The sequence below is a fragment of the Elephas maximus genome, chromosome 5 (assembly GCF_024166365.1).
Source record: "Elephas maximus indicus isolate mEleMax1 chromosome 5, mEleMax1 primary haplotype, whole genome shotgun sequence".
NCBI lineage: Eukaryota > Metazoa > Chordata > Mammalia > Proboscidea > Elephantidae > Elephas > Elephas maximus.
In genome coordinates this window covers 162,369,924-162,392,202 of record NC_064823.1, presented here as the reverse complement: position 1 = coordinate 162,392,202, position 22,279 = coordinate 162,369,924, and the positions used below count along the sequence as shown (strand labels likewise).

General features: G+C 46.9%; 2 protein-coding genes across 10 annotated transcripts in view; one reads left to right on the top strand and one right to left on the bottom strand.

Moving 5' to 3' along the window:
- LOC126077377 (uncharacterized) overlaps positions 1 to 22,279 on the top strand; it is a 1,154,420-nt gene that overhangs the window by 1,054,121 nt on the left and 78,020 nt on the right. The window lies entirely within an intron of this gene.
- The window catches only part of RGS12 (regulator of G protein signaling 12), a 162,866-nt gene that overhangs the window by 84,917 nt on the left and 55,670 nt on the right, over positions 1 to 22,279 (bottom strand). For 8 of the 9 annotated variants that reach the window (XM_049886649.1, XM_049886660.1, XM_049886653.1 and 5 more), the window contains one exon: positions 10,951 to 11,064. In XM_049886649.1, the coding sequence (XP_049742606.1) occupies positions 10,951 to 11,064 (114 nt within the window). Of the gene's footprint in view, positions 1 to 2,996; positions 3,051 to 10,950; positions 11,065 to 22,279 lie in introns of those variants that run through there. The other variant, XM_049886658.1, reaches the window with a different exon arrangement.

Genomic DNA, 22,279 nt, shown 5'->3' with positions numbered 1-22,279 from the left:
CCCAGACTCTCTGTTAGCCCTGAAACCACTCCCGAAGCCAACTCTTCAGACAAAGGTTAGGCTGGACTATAAGACATAAAATGATACTCGTGAAGAGAATGCTTCTTAGCTCGAGTAGATACACGAGACTAAGTGGGCAGCTCCTGTCCAGAGGGGACACGAGACGGCATAAAGGGACAAGAGCTGGGTGAATAGACATGGGAAATCCAGGGTAGAAAGGAGTGTGCTGTCACATTATAGGGAGAGCAACTAGGGTCATGTAACAATGTGTGTATAAATTTTTTTATGAGAAACTAACCTCAATTAACTTTCACTTAATACACAATAAAAAAAGAAAGACCAAATTAAGCAAAATTCTCAAGTTGAATTGCCCTGGAAAGAGCAAAGTCGCCAACGTAACAACAAGGGACCCAGAGCTTATAGAAACATTGTGTAGATTTCACCCCTGGAGTGTATGCTGCGTAGCACATCCTTGTGGAGACCCTGAGATGGGGAGGGAGCCCCCTGCCTTGGCCCAAGGGCCAGCCAGAGAAGGAAGGCCCTTTCCCTCTCAGGTGGTGTCTCAGGTTTAGGTTCAGGGATTTGTCTGCCTTCTGCTAGGGACTGACGAGCAACAGTAACAGAACACACCTGAGGTGGTATTAAACCGCAAAGCCTTCCCACCTGCCCTCCCCGCCTCCTTCCTGGCTGTCTGTCTCTCCCACCCCTCTCCCCCTCTTTTCAAAGTAAGGCCCCTTCCACAGAGTAGTTCCGAGGGAAAAGTGTGCCCTCGGTGCCCCCTGCTGTCCAGAGCCCAGCACTGCGGTCCCTGTGAACAGCACCTGGGCCCCCAGCACCCCACCTCCACTCAGGTGAGGGGACTAGAGGGCGGAGCAGGGTGCAGTGTGTATGGTCTGTTCTCTGAGAGTGCACAGGCCCATGCGGGCCACTGCAGCCACGGGAAGACTTCAGGTGGGCACTGGGACGCGTGGGCCTTGGGGCTGGAAGCCTGTCTGGAGGTTGCTGGCGCACAGGGGGTATTCCCACTCCCAGGGGAGCTAAGCCACAGTGAAAGCAGCCAGGAGACCATGCAATGGGATAGAAGGCTCAGGCCAGAGGGCATCAGAGCCGGAAGACAGAGAGCCCAGTAAGACCCTGCACTCTACTCTAAGTAGGGGGCGCCCTTGTGGAGAGGAAAGGGGGTTGTCAGTGGCAGGGGGTTCTCAGGAGCCCTTGGGTGCAGGCTCCCTGTGGGCCTGGGGTTCTGGTCACCACTCATGTCCCACGGGGCCTCCCAGACCCCCAGCTCCACCCTGTGCTTGGCTTCAGGGCACAGCTAGCTCTGTGAGGCGGCTTGGGGGTGGGTCGGCGGGGGTGGTCTATGAGCTCTCTGGGAGCAGGAGTCACTCTGGAGGTTTAGGCTTCACAGAATTCCAGCCTTCCTGGACAATTCCTCCATCCCCACCCCTGCCCACACCCCCACCCACACGCTACCTACTTCATCAACTGCCCTCCCAGGCCATCATCGGGCTTCAGGGGCTCAGTGTCTTCTCCAGTCGCCTGCAGTACTGGACAGCCCTCACCCCAGCGCCCAGGAGGCCATCTCCTTTCACTCGAGTGACCCCTGACACCCGCCCTCCCTGGCCCCGGGGCAGGTGCAGTGCCCCAGCATATGCCTGGCGTAGCCCGCTACACCCATGGGTGCCATCAGAAGCCACACTAGCCTTCAGAACCAGGCTGAGTTCACTTAGAAGAAGCATAAACCATTCCATGGGATCCCCAGGGTCATGGAGCTGCCGAGGGGATTGTGAGCAGCTGTGAACCCCGTGACTGTCACACTGTTATGCACTGAGCTGTGTCCCCTAAAAACGTGTGCTGTAAATCCTAATCCTAATCCTTATACCTGGGGTTATAATCCCATTTGGGAATGGGTTTTCTTTGTTATGTTAAGAGGCCATATCAGTGTAAGGAGCGTCTCAAACTAATCGCCTCTGATATATAAAAAGGGCAGATGAGGACAGAGAAGCACGCAGAAATAGGGGAAGATGGATGCCAAACTATATGAAGATCTCCAAAGAGCCAACGGACAGAAACCGAAAAGAGACAAGGCCCACTCCCAGAGCCCACAGAAAGAGAAAACCTTCCCTGGAGCCGGCACGCTGAATTCAGACTTCCAGCCTCCGAAACCGTAAGAAAATAAATTCCTGTTTGTTAAACCAGCCACTTATGGTATTTCTGTTACAGCAGCACTAGATAGCTAAGACAGATGGTGTCATGGACTGAATTGTGTCTGCCAGAAATATCTGCCAACTTGGCTAGGTCCTGATTCCCAGTATTGTATGCCTGTCTGCCATTTTGTCATCTGGTGTGATTTTCCTGTGTGTTGTAAATCCTATCACTATGATGTAATAAGATGGATTAGCAGCAGTTATACTGATGAGGTCTACAAGATTAGATAGTGTCTTAAAACAATCTTTTTTCAAAATTTTTATTGTGCTTTAAGTAAAAGCTTATAAATCAAGCCGGTCCTAATTGCTCTCCCCCTAATGACACAGCCTGCTCCATCCCTCCGCTCACTCTTTTCGTGTCCATTCCGCCAGTTTCTGATCCCCCCACCCTCTCATCTCCCCTCCAGATAGGAGATGCCAACATACTCTCAAGTGTCTACTTGATCCAAGAAGCTCATCCTTCACCAGCATCTTTTTCTATCCCATTGTCCAGTCCAATCCCTGTCTGAAGAGTTGGCTTCGGGAATGGTTTCTGTCCTGGCCTAACAGAAGGTCTGGGGGCCATACCGCTGGGGTCCTTCTAGTCTCAGTCAGACCATTAAGTCTGGTCTTTTTACGAGAATTTGAGGTCTGCATCCCACTGCTCTCCTGCTCCCTCAGGGGTTCTCTGTTGTGTTCCCTGTCAGGGCAGTCGTTGGTTGTAGCCGGGCACTATCTAGTTCTTCTGGTCTCCGGATGATGTAGTCTCTGCTTTATGTGGCCCTTTCTGTCTCTTGGGCTCATAATTACCTTTTGTCTTTGGTGTTCTTCATTCTCCTTTGCTCCAGGTGGGATGACCAATTGATGCATCTTAGATGGCCACTTGCTAGCATTTAAGACCCCAGATGCCACTCTCCAAAGTGGGTTGCAGAATGTTTTCTTAATGAAGCCAATCTCTTTTAAAATATAAAAGACAGAAGTGAGCAGAGAGACAGGGGGACCTCATATCACCAAGAAAGCAGCACCAGGAGCAGAGCACCTCCTTTGGACATGAGGTTCCTCACTGAGATGCTCCCAGACCAAGGGAAGACTGATGACAGGGACCTTCCTCCAGAGCTGGAAGAGAAAGACATCCCCTGGAGATGATGCCCTGAATTTGGACTTGTAGCCTTCTAGACTGTGAGAGAATAAAATTCTCTTTGTTAAAGCCACCCACTTGTGGTATTTCCCTTATAAAGGCACTAGATGACTAAAACAGATGGCCACCGCAATCACCAAACAGTTACCCTCCGCATCATCCCTGCTTCTCTCTCAAGATGCTCAGAAATTTTATTAGAGAAGCAAACACTTTCTTTTAGCAAATAACTAATGGTGGGGACCTATCAGCGTGAGGAAAACAGATTCCAAGCGCCTGAAAATATCTACGACAGAAGCAGCAACAAAAAGGTAAATCTTGAGGTTTCTGTTTGAAATATGAGTAAAATTTCTGAAAGTTAATTTTCAAACTGTGGCCTCACCCAGCCTCCTGGCGGCGGCTTCCCTGAGGGGCCTCTGATGAGCCCGGGGGCCATGAAGGTGGTCTTCAGCTGTTATTTCTCTTTGAAACAGCTGAAGCTCTCTGGCAGGGAGAGAGTAGGAGATAGTAATTACTGGCTACTCTTTCCATCTCAGTGAGGTCCAACTTCACAGGAATACTCATTCCACTCAATTCGGAGGACTCAGGAACAGTAAGGGAGGAAACAGAGAGGGCAGGGGAGAGCCCTTAATCCCAAACACACACACACATGTGTGTGCAAATACACACGCACTCTCTTACACATGCATGCACCCTCAGATGCATATGCGCTCACATGTGCACACACTTGCTGCACACACATGAACACTCACATTCACACATGGCACACGCGTCCACTCATGGATACACTCACACACACACTCACACACACACTCCCACAGACACGCTCACATGTTCTCAGACACCTGAGGATTTTAACGCAGCTGGCTGAGACATCTAAGAATCAATGCCCCCTCCAACCTGGCCCTCCCAATGTCCTGCAGCCCCTTTCCTGGCCCCGTCGCCGGCCACCCCAGCTCCTCCCTGCACTGCCCTCTACATGAGGGAACATACACACAGGAACCTCTCTGGATGAAACCCCAGCACAAAGCTGTAGTAAAGCCCTGTGTATTCCGGTGGGTCGATGGCCCTATAAGGGGTGACCATGGAGGGAGAAGCTTCTAGAAGCCAACTCTGGTCTCCCAGGGTGGCCTCTGCCCACTGACTCCCAACAGCAACCGCTGATCAGCATCCTGGCCTCAGCGGCACTGCTCCTTTGGAGCAAGAAGAGAGAACATGCAGTTATTCCCATTCGGCAAGGGCCCCCCACTGGGCCTTCCTCTTCACCAGAGCCTTGAAGACACCTCACGGGACAGAGGCGCTCAGTCCACCTGACTGTACAGCCCTGGAGGACACAGACCAGCTCCACTCCTCCCGTGTTAGGACCTAAAGTGCTGATGAAACCCTTCCTGGATGAACGGGCCTTAAGTCACCCTCTTCAGTGACCCTCTACATTGGCTGTACCCAGAATGGTACCTTTGCAAAACAAAGGCTCACCTCTAAAATCTCCATTTCAGCTGTCCCCTCTCTGACCTCCACTTCCTATCTCAAGGGCACCTCCAACAAGCATCCTACCCATGGGTCCCCCCTACTTCTTACCATCTTTGTCACCACTCACATCCTCAATTGCCTTGACTAGCCTGGAGACCACAGTCTGTGCCCTTTACCACACCCCCACATGCACCCCCAGCTCCTTGGTCCCATCTCTCAGGCTCATTTGCAAAACCCTAACCCCAGTTAAGAGCACTGCCTACTCCAGGCCTATGCTCAACCAGCTCAACAGGGCTGGAAACGTGATCGCGATGACATTTTATATTGTAAAATTTAACACAAATTCAGAAGAGTATAAAACAGAAATATATGGCTCGACAATGTGTTGCAAAGTGAAACCCACATAACCACCACAAAGGTCATAGTGAAAAGCATAAGGATAAGCTAGCTTTTCTTTATGGTTTTACCACTGAAGCGCACACCCTAAAAGCAATGGTTAGTCTTGCCTGTTTTCAAATTTATATAAAAGAATCGTACAGACGTGACTGCCTTCTTTCTCTGAGATTCAGCTGTGTGATTAAGGAAGCCGTAGTTAAGTTCACTGCCACTGAGCATTCCGTTGTGTAAATAAATCACGCTTGAGTTATCCGTTCTACCTCTGGTGGGCTTAGCCTGCGGCAGTACAGGAGTCTTTGAAGAACGCTGTTTTGAATTGGCACCCATGTCTTTTGGTGCACATAAGTATATATTTCTGTTGGTTATATATTCAAGAGTAGAACTGCTGAATTATAAGGCATACGTATCTTCAAATGCAGTAGACAATGCCAAACAATTTTTGGAAGGGGTGAGAAGGCAGAGTTAAACCCCCACCAGCAACTTTCAAGAGTTCCAGCTGCTTCCCGTCCTCACCAACTGTTGACGTCGTCAGTCTCCGCATTTTAGGCATCCTGGAGCAGTACCTCACTGTGACTATATTTGCATTCCTCTCATGACTCACCTGGTTGGGCACCTTTTCGTGTGTTCATTTGCCGTTTGGATAGTATCTTTTCCAAAATGCCTATTTAAACCTATTGCCTTTTTTTTTTTTTCTTTCTTTCTTTTGGGCTGTCATTTTCTTATTTATCTGTAGAAGTTCTCTGGATATACGAGCCTTTTGTGAGTTATATATGTTGCAAATGTCTTCTCCCCTTTCACTCTAGTAACAGTGTCTTATGATGAATGTTAAGTTCTGGTTAGTACTTTTTGTGTCTAGTCTTTTCCTGTTCAACATCATGAAAATGTGTATATTATCCTCTAGTAACTTTCACGTTTTGCCCTTCATAGTTAGACCTGCAACACATCTATAATTAATTTTGTTTGTAAGCTATGGGGAATAATTGAGTTTCTTGGGGATTATACATATATTGTTATTGTCATTGGGTGATGTCGAGTCAGTTCCAACCCGTAGCGACCCTACATACAACAGATCAAAACCCTGCCCGGTCTTGCGCCAGCCTCACAATCATTGCTACATTTGAGCCCGCTGTTGCAGCCACTGCGTCAATCCATCTCCTTGAGGGTCTTCCTCTGTTTTGCTGACCCTCTATTTTATCAAGCATAATGTCTGTCTTAGTAATCTAGTGCTGCTCTAACAGAAATACAAACAAACAGATGGCTTTAACAAGCAGAAGTTTATTCTCTCACAGTCTCATAGGCTAGAAGTCCAAATTCAGGGCATCAGCTCCAGGGGAAGGCTTTCTCTGTCAGTTCTTGGGAAAAGTCTTTGTCATCAATCTTGCCCTAATCGAGGAGCTTCTCTGCACAGGAACCCTGGGTCCAAAGGATGCACTCTGCTCCCAGCACTTCTTTCTTGGAAGTATGAGGTCCCCCACTTCCTGCTCACTTGCTTTTCCTTTCATCTCTTGTAGGATAAAAGGTGGTGTAGACCACAACCCAGCAAAACTCCCTTTACATTGGATCAAGGATGTGTGTTACCAAATCAAAAAACCAAACCCGTTGCCATGGAGTCTATTCCGACTCATAGCGACCCTGTAGGACAGAGTATAACTGCCCCATAGAGTTTTCCAGGAGGGCCTGGTCGATTCAAACTGCCAACCTTTTGGTGAGCAGCCATAGCACTTAACCACTAAGCCATTAGGGTTTCCAAGGGTGTTATATCCTACCTAATTCTCTTTAACATAATCTAATCTTGCCTCATTAACCACAGGCAGAGACAAGGATTTACAACACTTAGGAAAATTACATCAATCACAAAATGGAGGACAACCACACAATACTGGGAATCATAGCCTAACCAAGTTGACACATATTTTGGGGGGGCACAATTCAATCTATAACAATGTCCTTCTCCAGGGATGGTCCCTCCTGATAACATGTCCAAAGTACATCACGTGGCGTCTCCCCGTCCTTCCTTCTAAAGAGCGCTCTGGCTGTACTCCTTCCAAGACAGACTTGTTTGGTCTTCTGGCAGCCCGTGGTGTAGTCGGTGCCCTCTGGCGGCCCGTGGTGTAGTCGGTGCCCTCTGGCGGCCCGTGGTGTAGTCAGTGCCCTCTGGCGGCCCGTGGTGTAGTCAGTGCCCTCTGGCGGCCCGTGGTGTAGTCAGTGCCCTCTGCCAGCACCACAGCTCAAGGGCGCCAGCTCTTTCTCAGCCTTCCCTATTCATTGTCCATCTTTTGCATGTGTATGTGTATCTGGCGACTGAATACACCATGGCTTCGGTCAGGTGCACCTTAGTCCTCAAAGTAACATCTTTGTTTCTAACACTTTTTGCCACAGATTTGTCCAACGCAATACTTACATATATGCACACATATATGTGTGTGTGTATACATATACAATGAAGCTGCACAGTGAGTAAGGAAGACCAAAGAAGAATTGATCCCTTTGAATTACGGTGTTGGTGAAGCATATTGAATATACCATGGGCTGCCAGAAGAACAAACAAGTCTGTGTTGGAAGAAATACAACCAGAGTGCTCCTTGGAAGAGGGAATGTCAAGACTTAGTCTCACGTACTTTGGCCATGTCATCAGGAGGGACCAGTCCCTAGAGAAGGATATCATGCTTGGTAAAGTAGAAGGTCAGTGAAAAAGAGGAAGACCCTCAGCGAGATGAGTTGGCACACTGGCTGCAACCATGGGCTCAAACGTAACAATGATAGTAAGGATGGCACAGGACCAGGCAGTGTTCCGTTCTGTTGTACATAGGGTCGCTATGAGTCAGAACAGACTGGCACCTAACAACAACAGATTGCTCTAACTTTATAGTAAATTTTGACAGCTGGGAAAGGAAGTCCTCCTACCTTATTCTTCAAGAATATCTTGGCTAATCTTGGCCCTTCGCATTTCCATGAAATTTTTTTAATCATCTTCTTAAGTTTCAAAAAACCTGGTGGGATTTTGATTAAAATTGCATTGAATCTATAGGACATTTTCTAACTGTATACACAATTAATTTTTATATATTGTCCTTATATCCAGCCACCTTGCTAAAGTCATTCATTAATTTTAATAGCTGATCTATAGATTTTTTGAATTTTATATGTTCATAATCATATCTGAGAATAATAACATTTTCATTTCTGCTTTGCAATCATTTTAACTTTTATTATTATTATTATTTTCTCACTACACTGACAAGGACTTCCAGGAAAAATTGAAATAGAAATGGAAACAGTAGACACCTCTCTCTTGTTCCTGATCTCAAAGGAAAGTTTAAGTATGATGCATGCATGCTATACATTCTTGTTTGTTTTGTTTTTGTTCTTTTGATGCTCTTATAAGATTAGAGAAGTTCCCTTTAATTCCTATTTGCTAAGGGTTTTTTGTTCATTTGTTTACCATGAATGGATACTAAATTTCATCAAATGCCTTTCCTATTTCTATTGAGATGATACATGATTTTCCTACTTTATCTGCTAATATTGTAAATTTCATCGATTTATTTGCAAATGTTAAAAGAACACTGTGTCTTTGGAACAAACATAATGTGTTCTGCTTTTTAGAAATTGCTGGATTCAGCTTACTACTGTTTTGTTTAGGATTTTCACATCTGTGTTTATTAGTGAGCTTGTCATTTCCCTCCTTCTAATGTCTTTGTCAGATTTCAGTATCAAGGTCATGATGGTCTCATAAAATGCATTGGGAAGTGATCCCTCTTTTCCTACTCTCTTTTCTGAAAAGACATTGTTTTTTCCTTAAATGTTTGGCAGAAATTATTGATCTGATGTTTTGATATTTGTAAAACTAGTCAGATTTTCTATTTTATCTCTTTGACAGCTCCATGAAGTTATACTTTTCAAGGAATTTGTCATTTTATTAAGCTTCTTAAATTTATTAACATGAAGTTGTTAATATCCTGCCATCATATTTTGAACGTCTACAGGATCTTTTAAGGAGGCCTCATGGTACAGCGGCTAAGCACCCTGCTGCTAACCGAAAGGTCAGCGGTTCAAACCCACCAGCCGTTCTGTGGGAGAACGGTGAGGCAGCCTGCTTCTGGACAGATTACAGCCTTGGAAGCCCTTGGGACAGTTCTACTCTGTCCTATCAGATCTCTATGAGTTGGATTTGACTCAGCAGCAATGGGCTTTATAGGATCTTTAGAAATATTTTCTTCGGATGCTGTCTTTGTGTTCATGATTTCTAGTATACTTGCTTTGCGGTCAGAGAACATCCACTGTATAAGAGTCACGGGTACTTGTTGAGACTTGCTTTATGGCCAACTTTTGTAAATGTCCCAAGGGCCTTGAAAAAAAATGTGTTTATTGGGTGGAGTATTACATATAAGTCCATTAGGTCAAGTTCACGATTCATGTGTCTTTATGCTCAGGAATGCTGTTTGCCGTAAAGTCTACTTTGATATTAATATAGCCACTTGTTAAAGAAAAGGCCAGAACCCGATTAGGAAGGAAGGACCTCATAACACCAACGCAAGTGTCATCAATGGCCGTTCCCTCAGTGTCCCCAAAGGGAAAGCGGATGACAGTGAGCAGCTGCAAACCTAACCAAGCAGCAGCTCCCAACATGCTGCTGTGCCAGGTGTGGTATCTGCTACAGCAGAGGTTAACCTCCAGCATGCAGCAGGCGCACGACGCGGCCCTGGAGAAGGCAGTCTTTTCACTGCTGTCAGGAGGACGTACAGCCAGAATGCTCCTTAGAAGCAAGGATGGCGTGGCTTTGGACGTGTTATCAGGAGGGACCAGTCCCCGGAGAATGACATCATACTTGGTAAAGTAGAGGGTCAGCAAAAGAGAGGAAGACCTTCAGTGAGATGGACTGACACAGTGACGGCAACAACGGGCCTAAACATTACAAGGATTGTGACGATGGTGCAGGACTGGGCAGTGTTTCATTCTGCTGTACGCAGGGTCGCTATGCGTCAGGCAGATTCAAAGGCACCTAACAACAACGATAAATCGGGAAGCAGATGGAACACGGAGGGCTGCCACGCAGCGGGTAAAGCGACGAATGAGGCTGTACAGATCAATCCTGAAAACAGCAAAACCTTCAAGAAAAGGGCAGAACAGGACACACAGTATGACTGCATCCACAGACAGTTTAAAAACACACAAGGTGGTACTCTGTATCTGTGGAGCGACAGCTGCTCCGCCGACAAAGTTAACAAAAGGGGCAATGATAGGACCCACCTCGCAGGGTTTTTGTGAGGCTTAAGCAAGTTCAGGCCGATAAAGTGCCGAGAACAGTGTCCACCACACAGAAGTGAACCCTAAAAACCAGTATGACGGTTACAGACACACCAAACCAAACCGAACCTGCTGCTGTCAGGTCAATTCTGACGCATGACGAGCCCAAGAGTGACAGAGCAGAGCTGCTCTGTAGGGTTTTCTTGGCTGTGGTCTTTGTGGAAGCAGATCACCAGGCAGATCCCATGGTTCGAACCACCAACGTTCAACCTTTAGCTTAGTAGTTGAGCACTGTTTGTGCCACCCAGGGACCAAAGGTGCGTAAACGTACATGGAGAGGGCCCTCCCTGCTCTCCCCCGCCCCACTCTCCCCCTGCCCCGCCTCCCGGGGACAGGGGTTGCCACAGAAGAGGGAGGGAGAGAGGGAGGGTCCCGTGGGTGTAAAGGAGGCTTCAGATACATCTGCAAGATTGGTTTCATTTTTAAAAACTTAATAAACAACAAAAATTAAATTACCTCAAGATCATCCAGTGAACGAGTGATACTAAATCTCTTGGATCTTCCAAACGATCTCCGAGACGTCCGCTGAGAAGTCTGGATGAGCCCAATTCCACGCCCAAATTTTGAACCCTAAACACAAAGAAAAAATTACATCAAGTGACCCCCTTGGGAAGAGATGTTTAGTGTTGTTGCGAAACACTGCTCAGCAAGAACAGAGGGGGGCCACGGGAAAAGAAGATGAAAGGAGATACTAGACTTAAAAGTCACCCAGGGTTGTCAGGCATCTGCTCTGTGCGTCCCGACTCGACCAGCTCTGCTAGCCTCAGTCTCCACAACCACACAGCAGGGGTGGCAGCCGCCTGCCTCACAAGGCTGTCCTCAAGACCAAAGGAAATCATGGCCGTGCATGTTTGTGAAGGGTAACAAAGGCAATAATTATTCAAGTACAGGCCACTCTTGGACATGCCTTTATAAACTGTCAGGAAAGGAAGGAAGCCCTGAACCTTCAGCAGGTGGTCTGGAGACCAAGCCAGCTCAGCGCATGAACAACCAGCTCAGAGAACACCTGTACTCCTCCCCCTGGGAGCCGATCAGAATGAATTCAATCCAGCAAACATCCAGGCTGTGCCTGTCCTCATGCAGACACTTCCCCAGGGATGGTCTTGGTGCCAGCTAGTAAGTCACCACATCTTAAAGACAAAAACCATCCCAGCTGCGAACCTCTGATTCCTGGATGCATTAAATGCTCACCAACGAATTTCAGGCAGAAAGGCAGTTAACACTTTTATCTACAAATGGGGAGCCTCCTCAGACTCTGTTCTGTCTATTCACCTGCTTGAGACATTGGGTACAAAGGTACTGTCTTAGTCATCTAGTGCTGCTATAACAGAAATACCACAAGTGGATGGCTTTAACAAACTACTTCATTTTCTCATAGTCTAGGAGGCTAAAAGTCCGAATTCAGGGTGCCAGCTCTAGGGGAAGACTTTCTTTCTGTGTCAGCTCTGGGGTAAAGTCCTCGTCATTATTCTTCCCCTGGTCTAGGAGTTTCTCAGTGCACAGACCCCAGGTCCAAAAGATGCATTCTACTCCTGGCTCCTCTTTCTTGGTGGTATGAGGTCCCTCTCCGATCTACTTGCTCCTCTCTTTTATATCTCAACAGACACTGACTTAAGACACAAACTAATCCTGTAGATTGAGTCCTGCCTCATTAACATAACTGCCTCTAATCCTGCCTCATTAACATCATAAACCAAAAAAACCAAACCCACTGCTATCTGTCATGGAGTGAATTGTGTCCGCAAAGATATGTGTATGAATTTGGCTGGGCCACAATTCCCAGTATTGTGTAACTGTCCACCATTCTATCATCTGATGTGATTTTCTTACGTGTTGTAAATCCTATCTCTATGATGTAATGAGATGGGTTAGTAGCAGTTACATTGATGAGATCTACAAGATTGGGTCGTGTCTTCAAACAATCTCTTTTGAGGTATAAAAGAGAGAAGTGGGCAGAGACACAGAGGGACCTCACACCACCAAGAAAAAAGCACCAAGAGCATAGTGCGTCCTTCGGACACGGGGGTCCCTGCATGAGAAGCTCCTCGACCAGGGGAAGGTTAACGACAAGGATCTTCCTCCAGAGCCGACAGAGAGAGAACACCTTCCCCTGGAGCTGACGCCCTGAGTTCGGACTTACAGCCTACTAGACCGTGACAGAATACACTCGTTAGGGCCATCCACTTGTGGCACTTCTGTTATAGCAGCACTAGATGACTAGGACACCGTTGAGTTGATTCCAACTCATAGTGACCCGATAGGAAAGAGCAGAACTGCCTAACTGGGTTTCCAAGGAGTGGCTGGTGGATTCAAACTGCTGGCCTTTTGGTTAGCAGGCAAGCTCTTAACCACTGAACCACCAGGGCCCCTTTTGACATTAACATAACAGAGGTTAGGATTTACAACACATAGGAAAATTACATCAGATCACAAAATGGAGGACAACCACACAACACTCGGAATCATAGTCTAGCCAGGTTGACACACATTTTAGGGGAACACAATTCATCCATAACGAGTACAAAAAGTAAATTTAGCACCAGTTCAGTGTGAAAGCTCCACGTGTGTGCTTTTTCCCTCTCGACCACACACCTATGTCCATCCTCGTCCTGCCCAAGCCACTTCCCACATACTGCAATCCCACTGCTGCTATGCTCAGCAACTGCACGGGCCCATGCTCTGGGCCGTAGGGGACCCCACGGGTTTGGGGTCCTGCCACCAGGACCCCTCAGCTCTCAGTCTTGCCACCTTCTCATGTACCCTACCCTGTAGCCCTCAACCTGTGCCCAAAGACCACCTCCTTCAAGACGTTTGCCTTAACCATCTCCTTCTAAGCTAGACTCCCCCCGCATCCCCGCTAGCTCACACACTTAACACACAGAAGGTACTGCTATCAGCTTCTGTCCCCATCTCCCCATGGACTCCAAGTGACCCGAGGGCAGGCCTCGTCTGCATCTTGCTCTGTGTGCTGACCCAGTGCCCCCAGGGTGGCACCGGGGACCTTCAGTCTGTGTCCTGCTCTGTGTGATGACCCAGTGCCTCGCAGGCTGCACAGGGGACCTTCAGTTTGTGTCCTACTCTGTGTGCTGACCCAATGGCCTGCAGGCAGCACAGCGGACCTTCAGTAGGTATGTGCTAAAAGGATGAGGGAGGATCCTCAGCAGTGTCCTGACAGCAGAAGAAGCCCAATGGTAGTGTCATCATTATAATTTTGTTTCTCTAGAACCATTCTTTGTACCAAATATCTTAGGCGGGTTCTTTAGAGAAGCAAAACCAATAAAGTGTATAAATACATATACATAGAGAGAGAGATTGATTTTCTTTGGGGGGGGGGGTTTCTTTTTTTTTCTATTGTGCTTCAAGTGAAAGTTTACAAATCAAGTCAGTCTCTCATACAGCAACTTATATACATCTTGCTATGTACTCCTAGTTGCTCTCCCCCTAATGAGACAGCACACTCCTCCTCTCCACCCTGTATTCTCCATGTCCATTCAGCCAGCCCCTGTCCCGCTCTGCCTTCTCATCTCACCTCCAGACAGGAGCTGTCCACATACTCTCATGTGTCTACTTGATCCAAGATGCTCACTCCACACCAGTATCATTTTCTATCCCATTGTCCAGTCCAATCCCTGTCTGAAGAGCTGGCTTTGGGAATGGTTCCTGTCTTGGGCTAACAGAAGGTCTGGGGACCATGACCTCCGGGGTCCTTCTAGTCACAGTCAGAATATTAAGTCTGGTCTTTTCACAAGAATTTGAGGTCTGCATCCCACTGATATTCTGCTCCATCAGGGATTCTCTGTTGTGTTCCTTGTCAGGGCAATCATCTGTTGTAAACGGGCACCATCTAGTTCTTCTGGTCTCAGGGTGACATAGTCTCTGGTTTATGTGGCCCTTTCCGTCTCTTGGGCTCATGTTTACCTTGTGTCTTTGGTGTTCTTCATTCTCCTTTGCTCCAGGGGGGTTGAGACCAATTGATGCATCTTAAATGGTCACTTCCTAGCATTTAAGACCCCACATGCCTCTCACCAAAGCGGGATGCAGAATATTTTCTTAATACATTTTGTTATGCCAGTTGACCTAGATGTCCCCTGAAACCACAGTCCCCAAACCCCTGCCCCTGCTACTCTGGCCTTTGAAGTGTCTGGTTGTATTCAGGAAACTTCTTTGCTTTTGGTTCAGTCCAGTTGTGCTGACCTCTCCTGTATAGTGTGTTGTCTTTTCCTTCACTAAAACAGTTCTTGTCTACTACCTAATTAGTGAATACATCTCTACCTCCCTCCCCACCCTGTAATCATCGAAGAATATTTTCTTCTATATTTAAACTATTTCTTGAGTTCTTATAATAGTGGTCTCATATTCATCCTTTTGCAACTGTCTAGTTTTTCAGCATTATGCCTTCCCGATTCCTCCATGTTATGAAATGTTTCACAGATTCATCGTTGTTCTTTAACATTGAATAGCATTCCATTGTGTGAATATACCATAGTTTATTTATCCATTCATTTCCTGATGGGCACCTTGGTTGTTTCCATCTTTTTGCTATTGTAAACAGTGCTGCAGTGAATATGGGTGTACATATATCTGTTCGTGTGAAGGCTCTTATTTTTCTAGGATATATTCCCAAAAAATGGGATTGTTGGATCGTATGATAGTTCTAGTTCTAGCTTTTTAAGGAAGCACCAAATCGATTTCCAAAGTGGTTGTACCATTTTACATTCCCACCAGCAGTGTGTAAGTGTTCCAGTCAGAGAGAAAGATTTATATCAAGGAAACAGCTCACATGATTGTAGAGGCTGGAACGTCCAAAGTCTGTGGATAAGGATAGAGGCCTCTCCTGATTTGTGTAGCTGCAGGTGCTGGCAAACCCAAGATTGTAGGTTGGAGAGCAGGGCTCCCACTCACAGGCTGCAAAGGCCGACGAATCCCAAGATCGGCAGGCAAGACCGCAAGGCTTCTCCTGATTCACGTAGCTGCAGGGGCTGGCGAATCCATGATCGGCAGGGCAGAGAACAGGACTCTTGCTCACAGGCTGTGAAGATCAATGAATCCCAAGATCAGCAGATAAGCTGCTAGCTCAAGTCCCAAGAACCGGAGGTCAGATGACAAGAGGCAGCTGCAGGATCCAGAACAAGCCAAAAACCTTGGCAAGGTGAGCATGAAGGAAGTAGGCAGCGGAGGGGAAAGAGATGAAAGCTAAGGGGGCGGTGAGCTGCCACAGGCCCCGCCCCCACTGGTACCACTCAGGAGATTCCATCATCACATATCAGATTTTAACAGGGAAGTGATCACAACATTATACAACTGCCAAAACACTGTGAATCATGGCCCAGCCAAGTTGACACCCAATCTTAACCATTACAGGAAGGGAGGGTCCATTAAAGTACCGTGGGATGCAATTAGCCACTCAGCAGCTTCTGCTGCACGCACAAGGCCATGGAAAACCTTCCTAACCCATTGTTAAACCAAGGAGACTGTGAAATGCATGTGCGAAACGACCCATCCTGCACAAACCACGTTCACTATTCACTATACTTTGGCGGAGAGGGTAATGGGCACGTGGCTTTGTGATAAGGAAAGAGCCTGGTTTTTAAAGCTCAGGTGGCTCCGTAAGAAACTGCAGATGAGATAGCCACGTCCACACACCAGGTTCACTGTGAAACACGCACACAGTCACGGCTGAATGCACGAAGCAGCTACCACCCAGTCATACACAGGTACACTGTGAGATCTGGAAATGTAAAGGAAAAAGCTGAAAAGCAAGTGGACAGAAAAAATTCCTCCAAAGAATACCTTCAGTGGAATCAATGGAGCTGACTGAAGAGATGCCCGACCTATGGAAAGAGACCTGAGCATTTGTTTGTCAGTGTCTCTGAGTGGAGAGTCTGCTGCCTGGTGTAAGATGAGAAGGTAAAGGGTTTATACTTCAACACCGTTTTTTTTTTTTTTTTTTACCGTTAGGAAATCACTCTGGGCTAGTGCCCCCTACTGGTGCTAAGTAATTCCTATTCTTCTCAATCAGGGCTCAAAAGAGATCATCACTATAAAATGGCCTGAAAAAAAAGCTACCTTCTTCAAAGTCAACTTCACTTTTTAACATCAATAATGATGCCCCACAACACCCGAGAAGACAAGCAGGAACAGTGGGTAAGCCGTACCGTGACATCAGTGCATCCCATCAGGTGGCACACCTGCCCCCCCCACACCCCCACATACCACTCACACATACACTATGCTTGGCAGGAACCGCACAGGGAGCTGGGTGCCCAGGGCGGCACAATCACCCCCACCCCGTTCCCCACACACACCCCCACACCCACACCACACTCAGCAGGAGCTGTAGAGGGAGTAGGGTGCCCAGGGCAGCACATCCCACAGCTCCCCCCCCCCCACAAACACACCACACGCAGCAGGAGCCATGTGCCCAGGGCAGCACACTCACTCCCATCCCCCATTCCCCACACCCCCACACACAAAAGCCACAGAGGGAGTAAGGCACCCAGCCTGACCTCATGGCCCACGTCACCTGCAAGGTGAGCCCTGGTCCCAGGAATTGTTCTTGTTGTTGTTAGGTGCCGTCGAGTCGGTTCTGACTCATAGTGACCCTATGCACAACAGAACTAAACACTGCCCAGTCCTACACCATCCTTACAATAGTTGTTATGCTTGAGCTCATTGTTGCAGCCACTGTGTCAATCCACCTTGTTGAGGGTCTTCCTCTTTTCCGCTGACCCTGTACTCTGCCAAACATGATGTCCTTCTCCAGGGACTGATCCCTCCTGACAACGTGTCCAAAGTATGTAAGACGCAGTCTCACCATCCTTGCCTCTAAGGAACATTCTGGCCGCACTTCTTCCAAGACAGATTTGTTCGTTCTTTTGGCAGTCCACGGTATATTCAATATTCTTCGCCAACACCACAAGTCAAAGGCGTCAACTGTTCTTCTGTCTTCCTTATTCATTGTCCAGCTTTCACATGCACATGATGTAATTGAAAATACCATGGCTTGGGTCAGGCGCACCTTAGTCTTCAGGGTGACATCTTTGCTCTTCAACACTTTGAAGAGGTCCTTTGCAGCAGATTTGCCCAATGCGATGCGTCTGTTGATTTCTTGACTGCTGCTTCCATGGCAGTTGATTGTGGATCCAAGTAAAATGAAATCCTTGACAACTTCAGTCTTTTCTCCGTTTATCATGATGTTGCTCATTGGTCCAGCTGTGAAGATTTCTGTTTTCTTTATGTTGATGTGTAATCCATACTGAAGGCTGTGGTCTCTGATCTTCATTAGTAAGTGCTTCAAGTCCTCTTCACTTTCAGCAAGCAAGGTTTTGTTATCTGCATAACGCAGGTTGTTAATGAGTCTTCCTCCAATCCTGATGCCCCGTTCTTCTTCATATAGTCCAGTTTCTCGTATTATTTGTTCAGCATACAGATTAAATAGGTATGGTGAAAGAATACAACCCTGACGCACACCTTTCCTGACTTCAAACCACTCAGTATCCCCTTGTTCTGTCCGAACAACTGCCTCTTGGTCTATGTAAAGGTCTCTCATAAGCACAATTAAGTGTTCTGGAATTCCCATTCTTCACAGTGTCATCCATAGATTGTTATGATCCACACAGTCGAATGCCTTTGCATAGTCAATAAAACACAGGTAAACATCTTTCTGGTATTCTCTGCTTTCAGCCAGGATCGATCTGACGTCAGCAATGATATCCCTGGTTCCATGTCCTCTTCTGAAACCAGCCTGAATTTCTGGCAGTTCCCTGTCGATATACTGCTGCAGCCGTTTTTGAATGATCTTCTGCAAAATTTTGCTTGCATGTGATATTAATGATATTGTTCTATAATTTCCACATTCGGTTGGATCACCTTTCTTGGGAATAGGCATAAATATGGATCTCTTCCAGTCAGTTGGCCAGGAAGCTGTCTTCCATATTTCTTGGCATACACGAGTGAGCACCTCCAGCGTTGCATCTGTTTGTTGAAACATCTCAATTGATATCCCATCAATTCCTGGAGCCTTGTTTTTCGCCAATGCCTTCAGAGCAGCTTGGACTTCTTCCTTCAGTACCATCAGTTCCTGATCACATGCCACCTCTTGAAATGGTTGAATATCGACTAATTCTTTTTGGTATAATGACTCTGTATTCCTTCCATCTTCTTTTGATGCTTCCTGAGTTGTTTAATGTTTCCCCCATAGAATCCTTCACTATTGCAACTCAAGGCTTAAATTTTTCTTCAGTTCTTTCAGCTTGAAACACCGAGTGTGTTCTTCTCTTTTGGTTTTCCACCTCCAGCTCTTTGCACATGTCATTATAATAATTTACTTTGTCTTCTCTAGACACTCTTTGAAATCTTCTGTTCAGTTCTTTTACTTCATCAATTCTTCCTTTTGCTTTAGCTGCTCAACGCTCAAGAGCAAGTTTCAGAGTCTCCTCTGACATCCATCTTGGTCTTTTCTTTCTTTCCTGTCTTTTCAGTGACCTCTTGCTTTCTTCTTGGATGATGTCCTTGATGTCCTTCCACAACTCATCTGGTCTGTGGTCACTAGTGTTCAGTGCGTCAAATCTATTCTTGAGATGGTCTCTAAATTCAGATGGGATATACTCAAGGTCCTATTTTGGCTCTCATGGACTTGCTCTGATTTTCTTCAGTTTCAGCTTGAACTTGCATATGAGCAATTGATGGTCTGTTCCACAGTCGGCCACTGGCCTTGTTCTGACGGATGCTATCGAGCTTTTCCATTGTCTCTTTCCATAGCTGTAGTCAATTTGATTTCTGTGTGTTCCATCTGGCGAGGTCCGTGTGTACAGTCGCCGTTTATGCTGGTGAAAGAAGGTATTTGCAATGAAGAAGTTGTTGGTCTTGCAAAATTCTATCATTTGATCTCCACCATTGTTTCTATCACCAAGGCCATATTTTCCAACTACTGGTCCTTCTTTGTTTCCTACTTCTGCATTCCAATTGCCACTAATTATCAATGTATCTTGATTGCATGTTCGATCAATTTCAGACTGCAGCAGCTGATAAAAATCTTCTATTTCTTCATCTTTGGCCCTAGTGGTTGGTGCATAAATTTGAATAATAGTCATATTAACTGGTCTTCCTTGGAGGCATATGGATATTATCCTATCACTGACAGCGTTGTACTTCAGGATAGATCTTGAAACGTTCTTTTTGATGATGAATGCAACACCATTCCTCTTCGAGTTGTCATTCCCAGCATAGTAGACTATATGATTGTCCAATTCAAAATGGCCAATAACAGCCCATTTCAGCTCACTAATACCTAGGATATCGATGTTTATGCATTCCATTTCATTTTTTACGATTTCCAATTTTCCTAGATTCATACTTCGTACATTCCAGGTTCCGATTATTAATGGATGTTTGCAGCTATTTCTTCTCATTTTGAGTCGTGCCACATCAGCAAATGAAGATCCCGAAAGCTTTACTCCATCCACGTCATTAAGGTCGACTCCACTTTGAGGAGGCAGCTCTTCCCCAGTCACCTTTTGAGTGCCTTCCAACGTGGGGGGCTCATCTTCCAGCACTATATCAGACAATGTTCCGATGATATTCATAGGTTTTCATTGGCTAACACTTTTCAGAAGTAGATTGCCAGGTTCTTCTTCCTAGTCTGTCTTAGTCTGGAAGCTCAGCTGAAACCTGTCCTCCATGGGTGACCCTGCTGGTATCTGAATACTGGTGGCATAGCTTCCAGCATCACAGCAACACACAAGCCCCCACAGTGTGACAAACTGACAGACACGTGTGCGGGTCCCAGGAATAGATAATAGAATCTGACGCTGGCATCCACTCCAACAGTCACCTGGACCTGCGCAGGGCCAGAGGGCCCCAGGACCAGCAGAGGGTCCTCCGGACTCCAGGCTCCCATAGAGCACAAGGAGAAACAACCTGCCTGGTTCCTATCGCCGCAATTGTGAGGGTGGAGGGGCCCTTACAGACACTCCAGTCCAGCACCCACCTTCAAGCAGGCTTGGCATTACCTGCTGACAGAGAGGCCCAGAGGTTCCAGTTTCTCTCTCAGGTTAAACAACTAGGAGATGGGTTGAGGGTGGAGCCCATCTACCTCCCCACCCACCATGTCCAACTGCCTCAAATTCTGCCAGGGCCAACACCCAATGTCCCTCAAATCATGGCTTAGGGAGGTAACTAACATTAACATGACAAGTGGCCTGGGAACCAGCCAGTCCAACCTCCCCAAGCAACAGGTGAGGAAGCTGGAGATAGTAGGGGTCTCTCCTGGCAGGCCCGTGAGACCTGATCACTTGTCTACCTCACTTCACCTTTGTGAAGGACAATTAAAAAATCCCTAGCGCAGCCGGTCAGACACTAGACCACAGCTCCAGAGGGGCAAGGACAGGGCCTGCTCAGCACTATACCCCCCACCTCTGCCTCCCACCCCTACCCCCACCCCCCCAACTCCCACACTCCCTGCCTCACACCCCCCACCATCCCGCATGGTGCCAGGTGCTAGCAGGTGCTCAGGAAATATTTGGTAAGTATTTGGTGAACAAATAAACTCTGATAAAGTGTTCACAGTGAGGCACTGCAGAACGTTCTGAGAAGTGAGGCTTCCGGCTAACACCATCACTCACGCCCCAGAAGTCAGGTCTAGTCAGCAAACCAGTGCCATCCCTGTGAGGGATCTCACATGAACAACTGTCAGCCAGGGGTTCTTGTTTGGTGCTGTTGAGTCGATTCCAACTTGTAGAGACCCCACAGGGCAATGGAGAGCTGTGCCACAGGGTTTCCTAGGCTGTGATCTCTACAGGAGCCAATCTCCAGGTCTTTTCTTCCGAGAAGCTGCTGGGTAGGTTTGAACCACCAACCTTTTTGTTAGCAGTGGAGCCTTTAACCACCGTGCCACCAGGGCTCTTTAGCCAGGTGCTAACCCCTTGCCTTCGAGTGGATTCCCACTCATGTTGTTGTCATTGTTAGGTGCCATCGAGTCAGTTCCGACTCATAGTGACCCTATGCACAACAGAACTAAACACTGCCCAGTCCTGATCCATCCTTACAATGGTTGTTATGCTTGAGCTCATTGTTGCAGCCACTGTGTCAGTCCACCTCGTTGAGGGTCTTCCTCTTTTCCGCTGACCCTGTACTCTGCCAAGCATGATGTCCTTCTCCAGGGACTGATCCCTCCTGACAATGTGTCCAAAGTATGTAAGATGCAGTCTCGCCATCCTTGCTTCTAAGGAGCATTCTGGCCACACTTCTTCCAAGACAGGTTTGTTCTTTTGGCAGTCCATGGTATATTGAATATTCTTCACCAACACCACAATTCAAAGGCGTCAATTCTTATTCGGTCTCATATGATGCGATTGAAAACACCATGGCTTGGGTCAGGCACACCTTAGTCTTCAAGGTGACATCTTTGCTCTTCAACACTTTAAAGAGGTCCTTTGCAGCAGATTTACTCAATGCAATGCGTCTTTTGATTTCTTGACTGCTGCTTCCATGGCTGTTGATTGTGGATCCAAGTAAAATGAAATCCTTGACAACTTCAATCTTTTCTCCGTTTATCATGATATTGCTCATTGGTCCAGTTGTGAAGATTTCTGTTTTCTTTATGTTGAGGTGTAATCCATACTGAAGGCTGTGGACTTAGATCTTCATAAGTAAGTGCTTCAAGTCCTCTTCACTTTCAGCAAGCAAGGTTGTGTCATCTGCATAACGCAGATTGTTAATAAGTCTTCCTCCAGTCCTGATGCAACCCATAAAACAGAGTAGAACTGCCCCAAAGGGTTTCCAAGGA